Consider the following 22492-nt stretch of genomic DNA (forward strand, 5'->3'; position numbering starts at 1 on the left):
TGTATTTGCTTTTCCCATATTCCCAACTTTCTTTGTCCAATAGCAGTTCTAAGGACTCAAAGTTGAATTAAGAATGTATTTCTAGTCCATTTAAAGAGTTTGGAGTCCATTCCCCTGACTGAGTAATACTCTTAACTCGAGGATCAGCTGCTTAATAGTAAGGTTATTCAGCTTGTGACCTAATGTAGCAAAGGAAAAAAAAAAACTCTTGAAGATTGTACTTAAGAAAACTTCCTGACAAATGGTTGAAAAAAACCCAACAAAACCAACCAAGAATACAGAATAATAGGATCCTGGGAAAGGAGTGTATTCCATATACTCGATGAAATTTACACACAATAGAAAGACAGGCTACAGTGATGATATGGTTTTGTTACATTCATCTTCTGTCTGAAGGTTTTGAAGTACTTAACTGTTCAGCATTTCTGAGATAGGGAAATTGTGAGTTTGGTCATATGATGGGTCTCCTTTTTGACAAGGTTTGCCCTAAGCATAAGGTGATACCATTATGTACATCTACTGTAATACATAAACATCTCTAGCTGGAATTGAAATACCATTGTACTGTCATTATGTCTATGCTGGCATCATGAAAGCAAACAGTATACTGTTTTTATCTGTGCTCAGAGCCTGAAGAAACTAGCACACATATCCAAATGCATATGTCACTTGGCTGTGAAAATGAAACTTAGTTAGAAATACCAAGTCCGTTAGGGGCTATGTAAAAGCAGTGATAGACACAACAGTTGGTTTAAAAATAATTGTTAAAAGGTGTCTTAAATTGGCATAATCAAAGATATTACAAGGGAAAAATAGATCATCCTGTTTACCTAATAGCAATGTGCTGTGATCCCTCCAGGAGTGCTGGTTATTTTCCTAGCTGCACATTCTACTGCTAGAATTCCATTGCTGTTTGCGTTAGACCAGTATATCTTCTAGCTATTTTTAATCCATACAGTCCATCCTTTCAAATGTGAATGCCAGAAAGAGCTTTTATTTCCTTTCAATAAACAATCCGAGAAAGAAAATTCCATTTCTACCTCCTGTGCATATCCAAGCAACTCCCTGGTACATGTAACACAGAAATGGGAAGGAAGAAAAAAAGAGCATAATATTCTTATAATTATTTGGAAGCATCTAAAGTTATTTCTGGAATAATAAGCAGTAAATGGAATTCTTTCTGCTATGCTTTTTTTTTTTTTTTTTTGAAGATCAAAGTGTCCGTGTCCTCTGGAGGCAATTGTATTCGCACATACAGACCAGAAATAAAGAAGGGAACATACAACACCGTCATTGTCAATGTGAAGACTGTAGTTGCTGACAATCTGCTTTTTTACCTTGGAAGTGCCAAGTTTGTAAGTCTGTCTCCTGCTTTTCATGTCAGGGTTGCTCAAGCAAATCAGACTACTGACAAATACAGAAAATGGAAAAGGGTTTTTTTCCCTCCTAGATGCTTCAAAGCAGTAGTAGAGGGCCTAAGATAATCTAGACATTTACTGTCTTTGTTATTAATATAGGGACTTCCAAAATATGACCAGCAAATATTTTTTATATTTTTTTATTTTAACTAGATATGAAATGGGAGACTTGTACATGGACTACATAAGAGCTTTAAAATGCACAGTGCAACCAGGGTAATTTGGGGGTTGGTTGTGGGTTTTCCCTTGGGAATGAAATAGCTAATCATCTTGCATCTGTCAAAGCTCCTAATTATTGTAATTTTAAGTCAAGACTACAATTCCAAGCAGAATAATGATGAATGATTCCGTTTTGCATGAGTCCTATAGCAGACAGACTTCTAGAATAGTCATTAATAATTCAGTAAATGGGAAAAGTATTCTATTTCTAGCATTTTGAACTATATATCTTATTTACCTAATACAAAATTAAGAGGCTAGATTGCATCATGTATTAGTCTAGAATCCTGATATCTTTCTGCCATCCAATGGATGTTTTACAAACAATGTTACTCTGAGTTAAATTCTTCTCTTGATGGCTATAATATTAACATTTCTGTCAGTCTAGCAGCCATTTACTGTGTGTCACTGACAGAAGTCATTTGCCATCTTTGGCTTAAGATTCCTTGTTTGAACCAACAAAGGCAGGAAAAAAAGCATCTTATTTTAGATCACTGTGAGAAATTATATTCATACTTTACTGTCTACATATGGTTTTCTGATGCCTCATCAGACCTTCTGAAATGTGAAGTGTGCTGGAAAACTTCCTTTAATTGAAGTATGAGACTGTTTCTATTTTCATATTTTACATGTAGACTGACTTTTTGGCCATAGAGATGCGCAAAGGCAAGGTGAGCTTCCTGTGGGATGTGGGATCTGGTGTTGGCCGGGTAGAGTATCCGGATCTGACCATTGACGATGGGTTTTGGTACCGGATTGAAGCCTCTAGGCAAGTATATATTTCACTTCCAAGATTTGGTTCTCAAAGAAAAAATGACTAAATCTAACAAGTTCTGCTTCTAATCCACTGTCCTCAAGTTGGCATACCTCAGGTTTAAGTGGTTTGCTATGTTTGAAACATCAACCTTTTAAAAAGAGATAATGTCATAAATATGAGAAATTCTAGTCTGGTTTAATGAAAGCTTTTGAACCTACATCCAATAGTACCAAAAGTGTATACGCTACAATTACTATTGAAATGTGAATTGTTCTGTGTCACAAATTTATTTTCATCACATATTTCCCCTCTGGCATCAACAATCTATGACTGCTTATATTCCCTTCTGTTTACCTATCACTCTATCGATTCTCTTCTTCAACTAGCTTCTTTTTAAAATCAGTTACAGGTTTTGGCACTCAAACAGATAACTACTATTCTTTTCTCCTTGAATTTCAAAGAGGAGCAGCTTTTCTGAATTTCTGGTCTTGATACAGTACTGCAAATGAATGGTCTGTCATACAACAGTGTCTTGATTCTTACTCAAAATGCCATTACCATAGGCAGAATGTCTCTTCAAACTGGAAATACAGTTTACGAAACCTCAAGGATGATATATTCTGGGACGTTAAACTATACTTTGTAATTTGAGATCAGCTGTTGAATGCTTCAAAACTTTAGAAATATAGATACCTTAAGATTCAAATTTCACATTTGTTAGTTGAAGCTTATATTTCTATTCAAATAGCAAACACATGACACAGTAATTACCACGTAAGGATTACATAACTTTATATCCTTTATCTTCTACTTCTGAACACATCTTAGTAATTTAGGTAATATTGCAATTTGATATGAAGCTAAGTAATTCCTCCTGGATCATTACAGTTAATTTCACATAATATTAAACATAGAACCAATAACATAGTCAGAAAATGAGAGAAAGAAGGAGAAAGAAAACAAAGCATTCTAATTCCGGTTACATCCATAGCTCTCAGAGGAGGAAACGGCATCCAGTTTAAATAATTTAGTGAAATCACAGAAATCAGCCATTCAGAACAGAGAATTAAATAAAATTATGGCACCATCTCCAGAAGATGGCTTAATGAAACCTTATTGCTAGGAAAAAACAAACTGGGGTACCATACAAATTGCTGAAATCTTCACCAGTTCATATTATGCATACTAAAACAGCTTCATGACACAGTAATGCCAGACTTCCATTTACAAGAAAGCTGCTTCAGCAGAATATGGAGCCAGGACATGGTATAAAAATTCACACATTCTACAAAAGCACATTGCCTATTAATCTGGTTGTTCTGGATACATAGGGTGTGCATGCCATTAGTTTTGAACAAACCGCTGGATCAGCAATTTAGAACAATTACAGCTGCAGAAATCTGAAGTACAGAGCAGTGTTTGGGAGAATTAGATTGCACAGACACTAGTTGGATTTGTGGGATTAAGAAGAAGAGCTGGGGACTGGTTTTGCATTCTTAATGGAGACTTCATAAATCACATACCCTACTGAAGACTCTTCAACTTTGAACATTTTAGTCCATTTGATAACTCTCTCCTGACTCCCTTCATAAGCTATTGGAGAATTTTACTCAATTCATTCCCTCACCTTTTTTCTCCAAATTTCTGCTCAGTTCCAGCCACAGATTTTTTTCAGCTGCCTGAACATCTGGAGCAGGGCATCCATTTAGAATGGGGACATAAGATGAAATTCTGGCCTTGCTGAATTTTGCCATTGATTTCGGTGGTGAGAGGCATTGACACACAATAAAAATGATGTGGTCAGTTTAAATGTTGATAGCAGTTCTTTATCAAGGATCCCAAAGGGCCTCAAAAAGAGGAGATGCAATGGCACAGAGGTTGTGAAATTCTCAACGTCACTCAGCATACTGAATGAATATGAAAAAAAATGACTGTTGAGTAATGATCAGAGATGTTCAGTTCAGTTAACGTTTGTACCAAATTTTCCAGTTTGTTAAGACTAAATTGATAATTACTGCAACTGTTTCCAGGGACACTTAATTTTCATCACCTTTTTATTTAAAGCATACTAATACTTTGCATTTTATTGTATATGCAGAGGTTATAATGGAATTTTTTTTTTAATGGAACTGAAGTAAAATTTGTTTATTCCTGTAGGAATTCCTAAAGGAATTCCCTATATTCTGATTGTACTGGAATTTAACAAATGTCACTTACGGAGTTACTTACCTGCTTACAGAGGCAAATCTGATTGGCATCAAGAGCTGCAATCAAAGTATCAATTAACAAAGGAAAGCCTGGTGTAACAGTATGTGACAAAATGATTCAAAGCAGATTTGCAACATGCAAACAATGTCAATTTTGTGAAACAGCCAAAGAGATGACAGAATATTTTTGAGACTCCCTAGATCAGTGAAACAATGTCACTTGACTTCAGCAGGCCCAGTTAGGAGCAGGACCTGATTAGTTGTGATTTTAATAAAATGTGATTTAAGTATTACCATTGTTTTAATTGTTAATGACAGAGTTTAAGCAGCATCCTTCCTTTGAGGACAAAGAACGCTTGAATCACAAGTTCCCTTTAGACACATCCAGCCCAGCTCAGCAACAATTCAGTCTTAAACTACTGTGGGAAATCTAAGCCATACTTTCCAATGAAAATTTTCTGTGCTCTGAAGGGGTCAAGGAGCAGAAGTTTCTAAATGATATTTTGTAATCTAATGTTGATGACTTGCAAAAGTCATCTCATTTACATAATGCATCCCCTAAAGAGCAAACTCTGCATGCATGGCATTATGTGAATTTTTCAGATGATCAGCTAGACAGTGCTGGTACATCTTGTGTAATCCTCCAGTTTTGCAGAACTGACTATCACTAGAACAGTATCTTCTAACCTGATGACTTGTCACGCACAGGATAGCAATGTCTTTTTGCTGTCAAGTTAGCCAAGTTCTTTCTTCAAGCTCAATTGTCCTCCCTAAATAAGAGAGAATTATTTATGGAAGGGGCTCCATTGTTAGCATTTCAGTCTGTTTGAAGATGAAAGAAATCTGTGCTATTTGTGACATATTAGACACCCTAAAAAGTGTCAGTCTGTTCGGTAACTTCTGCATTATTGCACTTGGACGTTTTTAAACTGGAATCTTGATTGCACCACAATATAGATTGAAAGTGCCAATGACTTTCTTTCAGAGAGCATCAAACTTAAGCAGTTTAAAAGAAAGCCTTTAGCAACTGTTAGTGTTTTGACAATTACTACATTGAGAACTTTTGTCCTTTAAAGGGCTTCACATCAATAAACCTGAAAAAACAGTAAAGTGAAAACTTGAAATTTCTGCTGCTTAGAAAGCTATCTACTTATCATTCAGTTGATTTTGGAATAAAAAGTAAAATATTGTCATTAAAAGGAAATTTTAAAAAAATCTTTAGAATAATGTGGATGGCTTTAGCCCACTTCTTTAAAATGATTTGGACATCATATTCGTATACCCCAGATGTCACTTAGGAGATTCCCTAGGAAACTGAATCCCATCCATGTGTTTTCCAGAGCTGCCAAATCAAGGTATGGGTGGGTAATTGAAGAGCTCCAGTGGTTTTTTTGCAAATATGTATTTTTCACATTGAAAGCCTTGAGATCCCTGACTACAAAGGAGGCAAGATAGCATAGATCTACAAAGATATTCCCCATTGATGGGAAACCCTCAAAATTACTTTGTAACTCTGCTTCATAGTTCAGGAGAAATTTATCAAAACTGAAATGTCTCAACTAATTTTTTTTCTTTTCTTTTTTTTTTAAAGTGGCTTTTTTCCAGTTCTATGTTATTTCATAAGAAAACTCAACTAATTCTGGTTTTTGGGTAATAGGTTCTAAGCCAAAGAATGAAAAATGGTTTTTAGACATAAAATGCATAGTTTATAGGATTTTTCCACCCTCTAGAGCCCTGGTCCAGTAAACTTTCTAGATCCAGGAATTCTGTACATACAGGATAGCAATGTCTTCATTTAGCTTAATCAGTAGCCTAAGTTATGCAGTCTTCCTTGCTGTGCTCTAAATGTATGTTCTTCAAGTAAAGCTTTATTTAACATAAATGACAGTTCTTCCTGAAAGGTATGCTTTTAACTTTTAGTTTGCTTGTTATTTCAATACTCCAAGCCCATCTTTTTTTTCTAATTAGACAAAAAGGAATTTTGCATCTTTCCATGCAGCATAGTTCAGAATTTTAGGAAAAAAAATGCAACTTCTTTGTTTTAGTCAATGAAAGTTCCACTTCATCTGTAGAGTGAATTTTCTTCAAAAAGGACATTGAGGTGAGAAAAAACACTGGTTCTGTGATCATATCTTTAACTTACACAGGCATAAGAGTATTCATTTGTATCAAAATGGAACATAATCAAATCAGTAATACATGCCTCTATTAAAAGATGCCATCTAAAACAGACTTTTCCTATGTTTGGTTTAACTACTGACTCTGTATGCTTAAATTATTTTGTTAAAATCTCCAGGACTGGGAAAAATGGCACAATATCAGTGCGAGCTCTGGATGGTCCTAAAGCCAGCATTGTGCCAGCCACATTCAGTGCTGTCTCCCCACCTGGATATACCATTCTGGATGTAGATGCTAATGCTGTGCTGTTTGTCGGTGGTTTAACTGAAAAAATAAAGGTAATGTCTTGTCTGGTGCTAGTGTATTAACTGGCTGTTTATGTGAAAAATTTTTGTTATTGCTTACAGCAGAAATAGTAAACTTTAATATGCTGGCATCATTCTAGTAGGTGCTTTAGTAGCAAATAGTACACCTGCACTCTTGGAAGATTATTGGGATTTGCCTAGACACATAGGTGCACAGACCTGAAGTTTCTCTGCCCATGCTGTTAACTTCTAATCAGAAGCCTGGTGGCTGGCTGTATTGATGCAGCATTTAGCCCAAACAGCTAATTCCTGCTGGATAGCTGGGTGCTTTACCTTGGACATACTGCTGCCCCAACAGGCTTTCAGTATCATTGTGACAGGAGCTCATTTCTGTTTCCATACATTCCTGGTCTCTTAACAATGTATATAACAATATATATTCCTTTGCATTCAGTTTTTTCCTTTGTCATGGACCTGCAGTATCACTTCCTCCTTTGCAGTCTACTTTTGGTGTTTTTGCTTTATTTTCTTCATTTTTATTCCTGTTTTCGCCCCTGTACTACCCTTCTTTTTAACTGCTACCTGCATCAGATCCCTGATCTATTTTCTCTTCTTTTTGCCTGTTTATTTTTCTGGTGACTGCTTCTACACTGCTTAACTTAATGGGAATGAACAGAAGATTTATGCCAAATAGAACAGATGGAAATCTTTCAGCAAAAAATATTCTCCACTAAGTACTAATTAGCATATATTTTCCAGTGGCATTCATTACAAAACAATTTAAATGAACTGTTTTTTTCCTGATCAATATTTTGATTTTTAATATTAACATTACAAAAAAAATCCTCATCTGGCATTAAAAAACCCCTAACATTTAGACTTTCTCAAACAGTGAACTCAAAGAACTTTTTTTTACACTAAAGCTTGTATACATCCTCAAGCGCTAAAATAGCATAATATTTTGTGGTCCAGCTTTCTAGTTTTTTAGAAAGTTCAACTTTCTAGATGGTTCTGATTTGGGAATATGTGGATAGACATATTCCTTATATTCCTTTCTTACGGAGAAGAGGGTGTGTGCATATTTCTAGAGAGACAAAGACAAAATCAGAGGATACAAGAGGAATAGAGAATGTAGATCCCACTTGCTTGAAATTGGTGTCTTGAAGTCCAGCTTTAGCTTCAAAGATATCCATGTGTTTTGGAGCACCATCAGGTAACTTCATTTTAGAACTTGAAAAGCAATTCTGAGCAGACTTGCACAATTACCAGCTAACTTAACTGAGATATAGCTGACTTTGACAAGCATTCAGAGGAACAGGAAAAAAATTCATAAGATTTTTGGCTAGGAAATTGCAAGTCAGTCCATATTAGTAGAGCTCAGATCTACTCTCTCTATCTGAAATGGATCCACAAAAAATCATTAACATTTTCAAGTTCTAAAGATGCAGATGCAATGAATCTTGACATTTCTTGTTGAACTTCAAGAGTGTAAATAACTGTCATGCATTTTCTTTTACGTAATTTGACTTCATATGGGAAATAGGCAAAGAAGTCAATTGAAGAATTTCTTGGAGAATTACATATTAGAAAAAAACAGCCTTTCTGTCACCTTTTTCTATGTTCTCCTTACAGCCTTAAACAGAGGTTCTTGTTAGCTCTCTACCTTCCAGCTTTCTATCTAGAGGCAACTAAAGGTGTTTGCTTTCTTCTGTTAGCCCTAAACAAGAACCTTCAAAACATATTTCTAAGATTAATAAATCATCAGTTGCTGAAAGTGGCTCTGTGCTGCAGATTAGTGACCCTTACAAAACCAGAATGGCCTCACTGGCTTTCTCTATTCTGTCCCTTTGATCTGCTTTTTCAAAGGGAATGGAATTAAACTGGGGAGAGGTGCTCTATCTCCCACACCTAACTTACTTCTCAGCTTTCTTTCATTCATGGTTTTTGCTATGTCAGATAAATTTTAATTTCTACTGTTGTTTGCACCAGTAACAAATATTAATTGCATTGGCATTACGTCCTGTTTTTTACTTGCCATAATAACGCAGTGGAATAGACAGTCCACTCAGCTGAATCAGGACTAGTCAGTGCTTGCAGTGCTGCGTAGCTACAATGACCAAAGGCCGTAACACGTGAGTCCATAGAGGCTGCAGGGCATCTATGTGTCTGCCCACCTCACTAAAATGGTTAACTGTCAGAGTCTGACTGCAGGCTCGGGAAGACAGGCTGGCTCAGGTAACAATCATAAGTGCCAGAACTATGATTAAATGAATAATTTAATTGCTCTGCATTTAGAAAAGCACTCAAGAGTCTGGTTTATACAACATTTAAATTTCGTTGACTCAGTTGAGACCCTAGAAAATGTGCGGTCAGGTGGTTTTTTGCTTGTTGCCTTTGGGTGATCCCCTGAAGGGGTCATGAAACTTCAACCTCAAGTGCCAGCCTAAACCCAAACCTTATTTTAATTTTATTTTAGATTTCACTTTTGACTTATCAGAAGACAAGTGGGTCAAGTACTGAAACACAGTAATACCATTTATATTTGTACAGCTCTAGAGCATCAAACCTCCCAGACCAGAGCTTCCACCTGAATTCTACTTCGAAAAAAAATATTGTTTACATTAAGAATCCAGAGAATCAAAGATGAAACAGAAATTCAGCAACAGCTGTTCTGTGCCACAGCATAAAGTAATCTTGTGCCTAGTCCTAATTTGCACAGCAAAGCTGTCACATTAGACTAATAAAAATGTATGTTTTACTTGATGCCACCTCTAGGTTTAAGTGTTTTAAATATTTTATTGTTAAATAAAGAGCTCTCAGTATTATAGTTTGATGGTAGAAAAAGTGAGGCAAAGGTGTAAGGAGAGATCATATGTACTATTTGAGTAACCAGGCCCCAAAGCTGGTATCTACTGCTCCAATAAAAAATGTCACCACTCCTAACAAAGGTCATCTCACTTATGTTGTACTGTCAGAGGAAAAATTAGTTTGAATTTTAAAATATTTAGTATTATATCCACTGCTTTTACTTGGTGTTTATTGGTAGTAGTATTTATTCAGGGTATTTCTTTAGTATTTAAATACTAACAGTATTTGAATAATATTTAGTCAAGAAGAATTACTTAACAATGAACCTTCATGAAGTGTGTATTTACAAAAAAGTTAGAGATTTAGCAGAATCTCTAGAGGGAAAAGGGTTCAAGGGCTCTTGACATTTCAGGGTAAACAAAAGGACCTGGAACACAGTAACGTTTAAATCTGAATCCTTTCCTGGATGTTTTTCTTTTTTCTTTAGTTAGATACAGTGAGGCAGAGGTGGGTAGTGAGCACAATTCAGCACGTAAGACAGTTGTAGGGTCAAGTATGAGGTGCGAAGCTGAACCAGAACAGGAATTGTGGATGCTGCAAAAGTCTGATGCCAGAAGAGCCATTTTCAACCACAGTAAGATTTCTCCAGATATTTTCTGGACAATTCTCCATATTTTAATCTTAGTCAGGAAAACCTTCCTGAATTATTTTTTTTCTTTTCTCCAGGAAAAGAAAGACAAGGGCAGAGGTAGGAAGACAGTGTATTGTAAGTTTGGTATGACTGGTATATTTGCAATTCAGGGTTTTAAACACTATCAGATTTGCTCTGTTCAGACACAGTCTGTAAATTAAAAGATAAATGATAACTTTACTTTTTGGGGAATTTTTGTCATCATGTGGTACAGTTGTCAGGCTCACAAAATTAAGACCTTAACTGAGGCTCTTTTCTAAAACCATGAAGCTCTTTGGATATTTATCAAGGTCACTGATATTTTTTAAATCTTTGTCTCAGAAAACTGCTTATTCATATTATTGGGTTTTGGAGTGCTTTAGATTTGTCCTGGGATTTTGCCCACATCCCTTTATGCATGCATCTTTGCAGTGTATTCAAAAAGAAGGCTCATTTTCAGTTTTTAAAAACATCTTTCATCTGACTTGAGTAGAAGACTGTGATACTTAGATGTCATTAATTTCTCCGAAGTGACATTAAGTTCATACTTGTTGCTAATTAAAACCTTCCCAATTACCCTGGGAAACATCACTAGCACATTAAGTCTTTTGAGTCATACTTTCCCTTTAATATTTCCAAGTTGCACTTCTCCATATTCTCTTGCAAGATCTTAATATTTGTAATTGCTGTATGGAAAACAGCAGGTGCTTGTCTATCTCAAATAGCTAAGTATATAGATTTTCAATCAGCTCATATTGATGAAGTGAAATTTAAATGAAACTAGGTATTTTTAGAATGATAATTCTGAGCTGAGTACTCTGTGTACTGTCAAGTATTACTACCTTGATCATGTTACCATTTATGATCTAATGATCATTACCCCATGTGCGTGACCCTAGCTTAATGAGTTTTGATGGGATATGAGTTTTAATTGCTTTGCCATCTGCACTTTTTTCTGCATCCAAAATTCAGCATGAACTTTACAGGTGTAGCCAGTTGAGTTCACAGTTGGTCTTTCAGCTTGGACGATCTGTTCAATTTCCAGGCTTTTGAGCATTAAGTACAGTAGAAACACTTTGCATATTGTATTGTAGGCGATTCCTCATAGTCCTTTCTATGAAGTCTTAAACAAGTCTTAAACCGACATAGTCCTTGAACAAGTGGGAGCGGGCAGCTCTCTGAATAGCCAGGAAAGCTGACGGTGACATGGAAGCCAGGGCAGCTCCTTGTTCTTTAGGAATCATTCTGCCTAGGCCTTCCCCAGAGTCTCAAATATAAAGGTGCTTTTCCATTCTGACTGTTACAAAGTTTAGCTCATATTTTTGCAGATCAGTTGCTCGATAGGAGGGCTTCTCAGATTAAATATTACTCTTGATATTTAAAATAATAAGAAGCATCTTCTGGTATTTGTGATTTTCATACGAGTTATGCTTTCAGACACAGTAGATCAAATTGAATTCTAATGAAGTTTGTGTTTTCTGTTGCAGAAGTCAGATGCTGTAAGAGTCACCACCTTTACTGGCTGCATGGGTGAAACCTTTCTAGACAGCAAGCCCATAGGACTGTGGAATTTCAGGGATATTGAAGGTGACTGCAAAGGATGTGCTGTCAGGTAAGTAAAGCACTGAGTGTTTCTCTTGCTCCTTTGGGAACCTGACACTGTGTTCTGTGGTAAGCAGCAGGAATTTCCACAGCAGCCATCAAGTTCCAGTAGACAGCTGTGGTCTGTATGCAGTGCTGAGAGTTATAGGAAATACGAAGTTAGGTTGCAATGACACCAAGACGGGAAGCACCCAATCTGGGTCATAAATGTGGTCAGTGTAACAGTGCTGTGATGGAAAGACTCCTGCTAACCAGTAACCAGGATTAGTCAAAACACGAGAGAGGGTGAGATCCACAGTGGGACTAAGTCTGGCTCATGGACAGCTGTGGTGTGGGTGCCTGCACCCCTTACGCAGCATGGGGCAGAGTGAGGTCCTTCAAGGTGGCTTTCACAGCCACCAGTGTAGTGAGCAGAGACCCCCACAAGAGAAAGGTGTTTCCATTCTTGAAAGAGAATGGGAAATCCTGTCCCTGTTAGTGACCTGTGGTTCCAGGTAGGGTAAATGGCCCATCCAGGCAGGACCAGGATTTGTCTATGTAGGCTCAGAACTCTCTTCAGGAATTTTAAAACAACGTAAGTTATTTCCTTTCCAGATGTGTCCTTGTCCTTCGAGAGCTGTGATCTTCATTCCTCTTTCCCACCAAACTAATCTTAAACACTTTCCTGTGCCATGTCTCAGCTTCAAAAGCTGAGGGCCCTCATACAGAGGCACCACCTGATACTACAGCACAGTCCTGGGAATTATCATGTAAAGAAGACAGACTCTAGGTCTCTCACATCCTTGTTTATGGCTTTCACAGTGACCCACTGCATGAAAGCAGCACGGTTGTCTTAGATGCTCCTTTTTTTTAGTAAATTTGGCAGTATCAGTATATGGTATAGAGCTCACACTGCATTAGGTAAAATAATTGTAGACCCAGTCAGGGAAGTTAAGAGTAGACAAGTTTTCAAACTTTTTTTTTCACTTGTCAGAACAGAGGTTTGATATGAAATCAAGCCAAGTTCAGGAAGACTGCCAAGAAGTGTCCCCTCACTCCCCTAGCCCTTCACTTCTGTCCTGGTTTCAGCTGGGATAGAGTTAACTGTCTTCCTAGTAGCTGGTGCAGTGCTATGTTTTGAGTTCAGTATGTGAAGAATGCTGATAACACTGATGTTTTCAGTTGTTGCTCAGTAGTGTTTAGACTATAGTCAAGGATTTTTCAGCTTCTCATGCCCAGCCAGGGCACCTGACCCAAACCGGCCAACAGTGTATTCCATACCATGGGACGTCCCATCTAGTTTAGGAACTGGGAAGGGGGGACAGGGAATCGCCCCTCGGCACTGGCGGGGTGTCAGTCGGCGGGTGGTGAGCAATTGCCCTGCGCATCATTTGTACATTCCAATCCTTTCATTATTGCTGTTGTCATTTTATTAGTGTTATCATTATCATTATTAGTTTCTTCTTTTCTGTTCTATTAAACCGTTCTTATCTCAACCCACGAGTTTTACTTCTTTTCCTGATTTTTCTCCCCCATCCCACTGGATGGGGGGGAGTGAGTGAGCGGCTGCGTGGTGCTTAGTTCCTGGCTGGGGTTAAACCACGACAACTTCTTTTTCTTTTAAACTCACACGGCAAAGGAAAATGGTTGGCAGTGCCCCTTTTCAGCCCACAGGTGGCAGACGGTGAAGGGACGGTCCAGTTCGATGGTGACAGCTACGCCATGGTGAGCCGCCCAATCCGCTGGAACCCCAATATTTCCACAGTCATGTTCAAATTCAGGACCTTCGCATCAAACGCCCTGCTGATGTATCTTGCTACTGATGACTTGGTAAGAACAACCAGCTAACCTCCATGCTCCTTACAGATTTCATGGCATCTTTGCAGTGGCTGAATTCTTCATACTATGAAAACAAATAGTAGTTTGATGTAGCACTGTCCCAGTATGACATTTATTGCTTGGTTCAGTGCTGGCCAAGGAAAGATAATGTTATAGTGTGGAAGTTGACTGCCTAGTGTTTACTGACTGGGGAGCATTATGTTAGACTGAGGGGAACTCCAGCTTTTCCAAAATTTTTGATTAATTTTCATTTATCCCAAATGTTTACCTGTGCAAACGTTGTCAGTTGTGGTTATACATTCATAGTTTAAAATATCATAGTGTGAGGGCAGGGAGAATATGGGAAGAGACAAGTCTTAGAAGTCCTACTGTTACAAAGAAAAAGTTTGTGTTTAATGTGAGTGGCATTGAAGGGGAACTGAATGGTGCAGCAAACAGGGTGCAATGGTGATGATGTTTCTACAGGGTCTACAAATGGTGCCTTTTACAGCTAAAACAGAGAATAGAAACATTAGTTATAAAGCTGTTCAAGGTTTTTATTCACACACACTATGAAATGTGTGTGGATAACAGGGAGAAGTTATTTATAAAGACATCTGGCCAGATCCTCACATGAATCAGGACTAAGTCAAATTCAGCATCTCTGATCCAGATTGATTTGCACGCCTGACTGGGAACAGTCCTTTCCTTAGCCTTTTCATATGGGCCAGAAATTATGTACAGCAGTTCTCACCGATGTCTTAAAGAATTACTGAGCACTCACTATTTTACAAAAACTGTGTTTGTGTAAATCAGTCTTATTTCAAATTCCTATATTTTGGGAAAAATTACCAGAATTGCTGAAATTATCAAGGAGGACGGTGCTCCTTCTGACTGACTATAGTAAAAGATAACATTTTATTATGATAATGAAGTAGTTTTTCTAATTAATTTTTATAATTGAATATTGAAAGTATAATTAATGTAATTATTTTAGATGGCTTTGTATAATTATTATTCATTTATGTAGTTTTCTAGAAAAAAACTTATTAACTAAAAACTTGAACTTCTGAAAAACACTAGGAACTAGAAGGCAACAGGTCCATGATACAATTTGTCTCTTAAGATATTGTCCCACTGTATAAAAACTTTGAGGATGCTTTTTCTAGTGATGCATGGATAGACATGCATAAGCATTTAAAATACTGAGTTTGTTAAATTTTACTCTTTTCTTCTTAACATAAATTTATGTTCATATACATAACATTATTATCACCGTTTTGCATAAGTATTCAGCACATGGTAAAGTATTTTCATTCTCCCTAGGTCTGAGCACAGGTGGAACTGGCCATGAGCAAAATCATAATTAAACTTAAAATTTCTCCAGTACTTTCATGTTCTGGGTCATAGTTCCACCATTACTTAATGCCGTTCATGCTGTCCAGTTACCTGGGTATTTGTTTTGCTCTTTGTATCCTGCCAGCTCTTTTTCTGTAGATAGTGCAGCATATACCATTGCTCCAGTCAGCCATCCTCAGTTACTGCTTAGATATTGGTGCCAGTGGTTGATGAGAATAACAGCTCTCTGTTGCTCCATCAGTACAGATTATTCTCTGAAAACCCTGGTAAAACAAGCCCATTTTACCATCTTTACTACTCTTGTTTTCTACCTTGCAAGTTTAAATCTAGCTGAGGTATGTAGTAAATGCACTAACTGTAGTTACAGACATACACTTAAAGCTGAGCATTAGTTTCAGGTAATTATAATGTGTATTTCTATCTTCAGTCTAAGAAAATAAAAGTCCAGACAAGCCATCGAAAGTCCAGCTAAGTTGTTAGCAAAATTCCAACTAAGTTAGCAATCCAAAGGAGAAGAAAAGTGGAAAAAAGAACTTGTTGGCAGCAGACTTTCATACATTACAGTCCTGGGCAGTAAATGCCTAAGTAGATTTTTTAAAAAGCTTGGAAAAAAGTTGTCTGTTGTCATCCAGGAAAAGAAAGTATTTATTTAATGCCATATGCCTCTTACCAAAGTGAACAAGAATCATAATTTGTGTATCTATCATTTTCATTAACAGAAGGATTTCATGAGTGTAGAACTCAGTGGTGGGCATATAAAAGTCAGCTACGATCTGGGTTCAGGTACAGCTTCTGTTGTCAGCAACCAAAATCATAATGATGGCAAATGGAAATCTTTCACCCTGTCAAGAATTCAAAAGCAAGGTGAGTTCCTGTGGTGTCAACACCATGACTTTCCCAGTTACCTGTGCAGTACAGCTAATCATCTAATCATGGGTAAGATGATATGCAAAATGCTGGAATTATAAAGCTCTAGTGACTTAGCAACTTCTTTTGCTTAGATTACAGGTGTGTTGACTTGCATGTGAGTGATTGCACTGTCAAACAGGCCTTTTATGAACAGGTAGCTTAATTTTCAGGCATATGTCTGCTCTACAGTTATGTCAGTTACGTTCTAAAATGCTTCTGAGTGGGGAAAAAAAGAAGCTTTTTCATCAGTTCCCTGATGCTGTTCAAAATCATAAAACAAACCTGCATGATCTTTGTTAGGACAGCAATAGCTTTCAGTCCTCTCATGCTCAGCATATATCCCAAAGTGCTTAAAAAAGCAATGACTTCAGTACTGACAGTACAGTATCTCAGTAGACAAACACAACTATTTTATATTCCCTAATGATATGCAGTGTGCCATGATCTGAATCTACGTGGAAACAACTGGGAACATCTTCAAAAGTGCTACTAATTCTTTAACCTGTTACAAGTGCAAAATATGAAGTGGTGGCATTCGATAAGATCGCAAAGAATGCTGACTACCATGCTGGCAAAACTCCTTTTTTGTTGTTTTTAATCTAGGTATAGGACTGATAGAATCTTACCTGAGCCAAATTGATTTTTTTATGGCATCTTTGATATTCTCTGTGCCTTTATATCCTGAAGTCTTACTGCATTCTCAATCTTCAGGGTCACCACAAGCCTCTGAACACACTCTTCCTCCTCTGCCCACTGCAGTGCCAGCTCTCTACCTGACCTTCCCATCTCAAACACAGACCCGCTCTCTTGTCATTTGGCTGAAGTAGACTCAAAGCTCTCACTTGTACATTCACTGCACCTTTAGAGGAGTAGTGCCTTCTTGCTAGCCAGTTATCTTAGTTCATACTTAATTCAGGAGGTATTAAGATAAAATACAATGTCACATAATTGTAATTTATTAATACCATTCAAACATATTCTGTGTTTATAAAGAACACATAGGTATAGAAATGAAAGGAAAAATAATCTGTTTACAGTAAGGTACAGCAGGAAAGTCTATCCTCCATTCAATTCTCTTTCACTCCTGAAAACGGTAGTTTGGTTTCAGATTTTGCACGTTTCTTCTCTCTTTAAAGGCATTTATTTAGTCAGCTGCTGCTACAAGAGACTCACCTGTGGGGAGAGCTTCTATCAGATCAGAGGAGACTTCCTCCCATCCTCCCATCGCTCCTTCCTCTCCATGGATTATACATTACCTCTTCTAGCCAGTCCTCCCTTTGAAATCTCCTAAGAGGTTGACAGGTCTTTCATCTCCAAACTCACTCTATTCCATCTTTAACCAGAAATCAGGCTGGTCACTTTTTTAGTTAAAATAAAGGTTAATTGCATTCCTTAGGTATGTAGATGGGGGGGGGGGGGCGGAGAGTGTAGATTATAAGCTATCACTTGGATTTAACTAGCTGAAGAAAAAAAAAAAGGGGGAAGGAAAGAAGAAGGGAAGAACTCTTTCTGTGCATCACTATGGTAAAATATCCCTTTCTTCCTTGGGGGCTTCTCAGCATTTTTCACTGTGTCTTATCTCTCTCATTGAACTTTCTATTCTGTATTAATCCATACGTTAAAAATATACATGGAACGAGCATTTAAATAGGATGGTTGTATGTAGTGCATCTCTGACTCCAGACTGAGATTAGCCATGACAGCATCTGACTGCTTTGGGTTTGAAAATGGTTTAGAGTGACTGGTCACCAATCTTGAAGGCACATAATGACAATGCTTAACAAACTTTTACACTAAAAAATCCTGCTCAAGTGACAACCTTTGGACTGAAATCACAAATTAAATGTAAAATGATCTCTTCTGTCTTGACTTCGTCCTGAAGTGTTAGTTCCAAATTATGTTGACACAAAGAACATACCAAATTGAAACAGGTTTAGAGAATATATAAAAATAAAGCATACAGAATTGCTATAGCTTTTCAGGTTGTTATGGAAACAGAGGACAGTGCAGGTCTCTTCCCCTGCCCATAATTGACAGTTTGGAAATCCAGTGTCTGAATTGCAAAATACAACCCTCCTTGCCTCTCCCCTCACCTGGTAACCCTCCAAATATTTCTCTGTTTTTTTCTTACATTAAGACATCATTGTTCATGTCTGATATTTTGAAACCAATCTCAAATCTCTTCCAGCCAACATATCAATTGTAGACATAGACACCAATGAAGAAGAGACCATAGCAACAACTTCGACAGGCAGCCACTTTGGACTCAACTTAAAAGGGCATGAGAAAATATATTTTGGGGGATTGCCAACCCTGAGAAATCTAAGGTAACGTGGCTCAAACCGATTTCTTTCTTTAGCTTTGTTAAGGGGATGTAAATGCAGTGTAATCTTATTCTCTGTATTTATTTCTCAAGTTCATTTGCAGTAAGTGAATGGTGAGTTCCCAATGTACCCTATATTGCCACAGGAGACCAAAGCTTTATTTGTACATGTTGTGGATTTCAATGTATTTCACACAGCTCACATTACACAAATACAGTGGAAGTAGCAGTAATGGTGCAGTGCATCTTTCTAATGCTGTGCAAGAACCATGATGTAGCTGACTTTTTAAGTATTTTTTTTATTTGATGAATAGAATTCATGACTTCAAACTTACAGAAATGGCTCCATATCAGCGCAAAATTAAGCACAAGTGTTTACCTTGTGCATGAGTAGAAAAATTGAACTACAAACTACTCCTCATGGGATTACTCTTAAATGGGTATGCATGTTTTTACATAATCAGGGTCAGTATACTTTCAATATGTATAAAAATATTGTGTTAGATACCATTTAAATTTATTTGTAGACATAAGTTTCTCTTTAGATTAAATTCCTCCTGTATTCAGGAATTAAAGTATATGATGCAATACTCTTAATATATTTAACGTAAGTAGATTGAAATATGGCAAGCTTTTCCCTTCACAAGCCTGATCCTGATTTTCTTATGCAAATAAAATTCCCAGTATTTATTTTTAAAATATTGCATAATATTATTGATAAACTTTAACTTAAGCTTTAATAAACTAAAGAAATGGGATAACAGATACTTGAATTTAGTGACTGTATTACATAGTTTTAAATAGACCAAAAAACTTACTTAAGGTTTAAATGAATATTCAGCAGTTTTGCTATGACAAGAACAAGAGAATTCTGTGCTACAATGAACAGATGAGCAACAGAGAAACAAGCCCATTAATCTACATCAGCTTTAGCTACGTGGCACAATGACAGCCTTGAAGTGGTCTTGTGCACAAGGAGCTGTTGTGATAAATCCACAGGCTGTTACACAACTAAAAGAGTGGACATATTTGTTAATTTATTAGGTTAATAACTGACCTCTGATGTCAAATCACCCAGCAATAAAAAGATCTAAGATCTATTTTACTCATGAAATATAACACTACATTATGTAATCGTGAAATCACACCAGTGCATAACAAAATGTCTAAAGCAATTATCTTCCAGCATATCCTTTGTGGTTGCTTAGAAAATCAGTGTACCACAGCTACTTGGCCCTATGGCAACCATTCTGCCTGCAGCTATGATTCATCAGTCACTGGGGCAAGATGAACGTTATGGTAAATTAGAATAAAAAATAGTGAAAGGGGGATTAGGGCAAAGCTGAGCTACTGCAAACAATAGATGCTGAGGTACCCATGACTTTGTAGTTATCAGGTTGTGTCGGTTCTACCAAATTCTTTTACATGATTTGCTTTTAGTCATGACCAAGTATAGCAACAAATTATAAAAGCTCTCATATATATTACATTTTAAGGTAACTGTTTGCAGAGTAACCCTGTTAATCATTATAGCCTGATAGTGTATATAGAATCTCACTATCTATTTTGTGTTGTTTGTAAATGATGTATATCTGCTTCATTGTGAAATATTTAAACCTTGCTAATAAGTATCATTTGCTACAATTAATGTAACTTGTTTGGTTTTTTTTCCCCTTTTCTCCCTCATCCTAGTATGAAAGCAAGGTAAAAATAATCAGATTACTTGCATGACTTGCATGTGTCTAGTAAGTGCAGCTTCAAAGCACAGGCGGCAACGCAGAAGCAGCGTGTGGGCAGTATTTATACCAGCTGTTACGCTAAGACTCTTAATTCAGCGAGTTGCTCCTGCTGCAACAAGCAAAGCTGCTCCCAAGTGCTTAACACTGTCATCTTACATGCTGTGCACACACCTACACAAACAACTTTTCTTTTCTTCACACAGCTGCTTACTTCAGCTGTGTTTGTTTATGACACTGGAATGCCGCGGAAGCAAAGCTGCGGCAAGCGGTATTGCCGAGGTTGGTTCTGATCTCCAGGCTGTAAGAGCAGTGTAGTCCCGGGTCAGGCGAGGAGCGCTGCCCTCCGAGGCAGGGAAGTAGTTACTGAGGAAGGTACGAAAGTGAGGGGCAGATTTTTGTGAATTTTGCCACTTCTGAGTTTAAGAACAGGAGGATGAGAGAGGGATAGGGCAGATCACCTGTTTCTGACTGTGTTTTCAGTTTGCAACTATTTGTGTCCGTTACTTTTGCTTTGATACGCTCAGATATGAACTGAACTTCACTATGTTTTGCAGCTTAATTCTTGGCTTGAATTAGAAAAAATGCAACTTCACCTCCCCCAACCCCTGATCCTGAGAAAAATTTCTGGAGCTTGGGAGGAAATAATCTTTGCTTGTGTTCCCTTGAAACTGATCCTAGTTTGGCAAAAAAAAAAAAAAAAAAAAAGGCCAAGAATTTATGCGAGATCTGAATGAACTTGGACGTTGTTTTGTATGTTTTGGAAGGAAACAAGGGAAAAAGGAAGTCTTAAGAAAACATCAATGTTTGCAAGGATGTAGAGTTCACATGGGTTGGGAATTATAAGATAACAGCCACTGCTTGTAACGGGGCAGCATGAGGGCAGTCTGTAACTGGCCAGGGCAGGAAGGGTGTAAGAACATGAATGGTATCTGGATGGCAAAGACAGGAGACTGTGGGCACTGCTGACAATGATATGGCAAAACTGTTCTGTTGCTGGGAAGATGAGTCTATAAAGGAACTGGGGAAGAGCTTGGAAACAAAAAATCAAAAATGAAAGGTGACCATAACTACATGACTGTAAATAAAGCAGAATATGGATTATTTCAGTAAACCAGATGCTCGCATTAACTTATGCAGAGGATGCTAATTTGCCAGCCAGCAAATACACCATGCTTGCTAGGATGGCTATAATGCAAAGAATGGCTTTCAGTACCAAAATATGCAGCTGAATAGTACATGTGCAAAATGGTTTTATTTTGTAATTAATATTCTTTTAAATCTTTTCTTTCCTTCCAGGGAGCTGAAGTGTTAGGGTTTTTTATCTCCTCATGTTTTAACTCCTTATTTATTTTCCAAATTCATTTTTCTTTCTTTGAGCTGTTCATATTATTCAGATATTCTAGTAAACACTCATGGGTGATATTGTGAGTGCATTAACTAATGCTTTTTTTCTTTTTGGATTTACTCTCCATGGTATGAATGCCAACTTTTTTCTGAAGTGACTTTATAAGACTTTTCTTCTTGCAAGCCTGCTTCAGATGTGCTAGCAGTTATGGTCTCACTCTGGTGTTCCCAGGCCTGGGAAATCATACTTTTGCATTCAAGCATGCTAGCTTTGGTGTTACTTTCAGGGCTTTTCTCATTTCTTCTGTCAACCAGCTGATGAGCCAAACCATGGAACTTTGAAATTCTAGTACAATATTTTCCTGTCTTGGATGGATAGTTAGGTTCTGTAACAAAACTAAGTGTTTTGTTTTCTTTAACTGCCTGAGAAAGTCAAATGTATTGCTGTGTCATAAGAAAATACACAGCAGTTTTCAAAGGAAAGATACTGGGAATATAAAATACATAGAAAACAAATGTCAGTCTACCTGAACATAAAGAATTCCTAAAGCATTAAAAAAATCAAATGAAAATTTTTTTCAGACCTTGGCAAAGACTTTACCCAAAGTGTTTGTATGCTGCTGAAGTTCCTCTTTCATTAGGATCTAACATGCAAAAAGATGAATGAAACATCTGTCTTCCAGTTAAGCTCTCTCTTTATTGTTATGATTTCCTAGCTTGCATCTTTCTGCTTTGCCTAAGGAACAGCTACTTACTTATTTCATAGCTCACTGCATTTAAACATCAAAGGTGACAGCAATCCTTTACCAAAACAACAAAAAAAAAAACAAAAAAAAAACCCAAAACAACAAAAAAAACAAAAACAACAACAAAAAAAAAACAAACAAAAAAAAACCAAACAAAAAACCAAAGAAAGA

At 37.2% G+C, this 22492-nt stretch overlaps 1 protein-coding gene across 9 annotated transcripts in view; it reads left to right on the top strand.

The window, feature by feature from the left end:
• Positions 1-22492, top strand: part of LAMA2 (laminin subunit alpha 2) — a 375334-nt gene that overhangs the window by 325802 nt on the left and 27040 nt on the right. For 6 of the 9 annotated variants that reach the window (XM_075035668.1, XM_075035670.1, XM_075035671.1 and 3 more), the window contains 8 exons: positions 1212-1355; positions 2273-2406; positions 6898-7057; positions 11990-12114; positions 13751-13913; positions 15980-16124; positions 18358-18496; positions 20185-20196. In XM_075035668.1, the coding sequence (XP_074891769.1) occupies positions 1212-1355; positions 2273-2406; positions 6898-7057; positions 11990-12114; positions 13751-13913; positions 15980-16124; positions 18358-18496; positions 20185-20196 (1022 nt within the window). Of the gene's footprint in view, positions 1-1211; positions 1356-2272; positions 2407-6897; positions 7058-11989; positions 12115-13750; positions 13914-15979; positions 16125-18357; positions 18497-20184; positions 20197-22157; positions 22258-22492 lie in introns of all 9 variants that reach the window. The other 3 variants (XM_075035669.1, XM_075035677.1, XM_075035675.1) reach the window with 2 other exon arrangements.

Source organism: Buteo buteo, chromosome 9, assembly GCF_964188355.1.
Source record: "Buteo buteo chromosome 9, bButBut1.hap1.1, whole genome shotgun sequence".
NCBI lineage: Eukaryota > Metazoa > Chordata > Aves > Accipitriformes > Accipitridae > Buteo > Buteo buteo.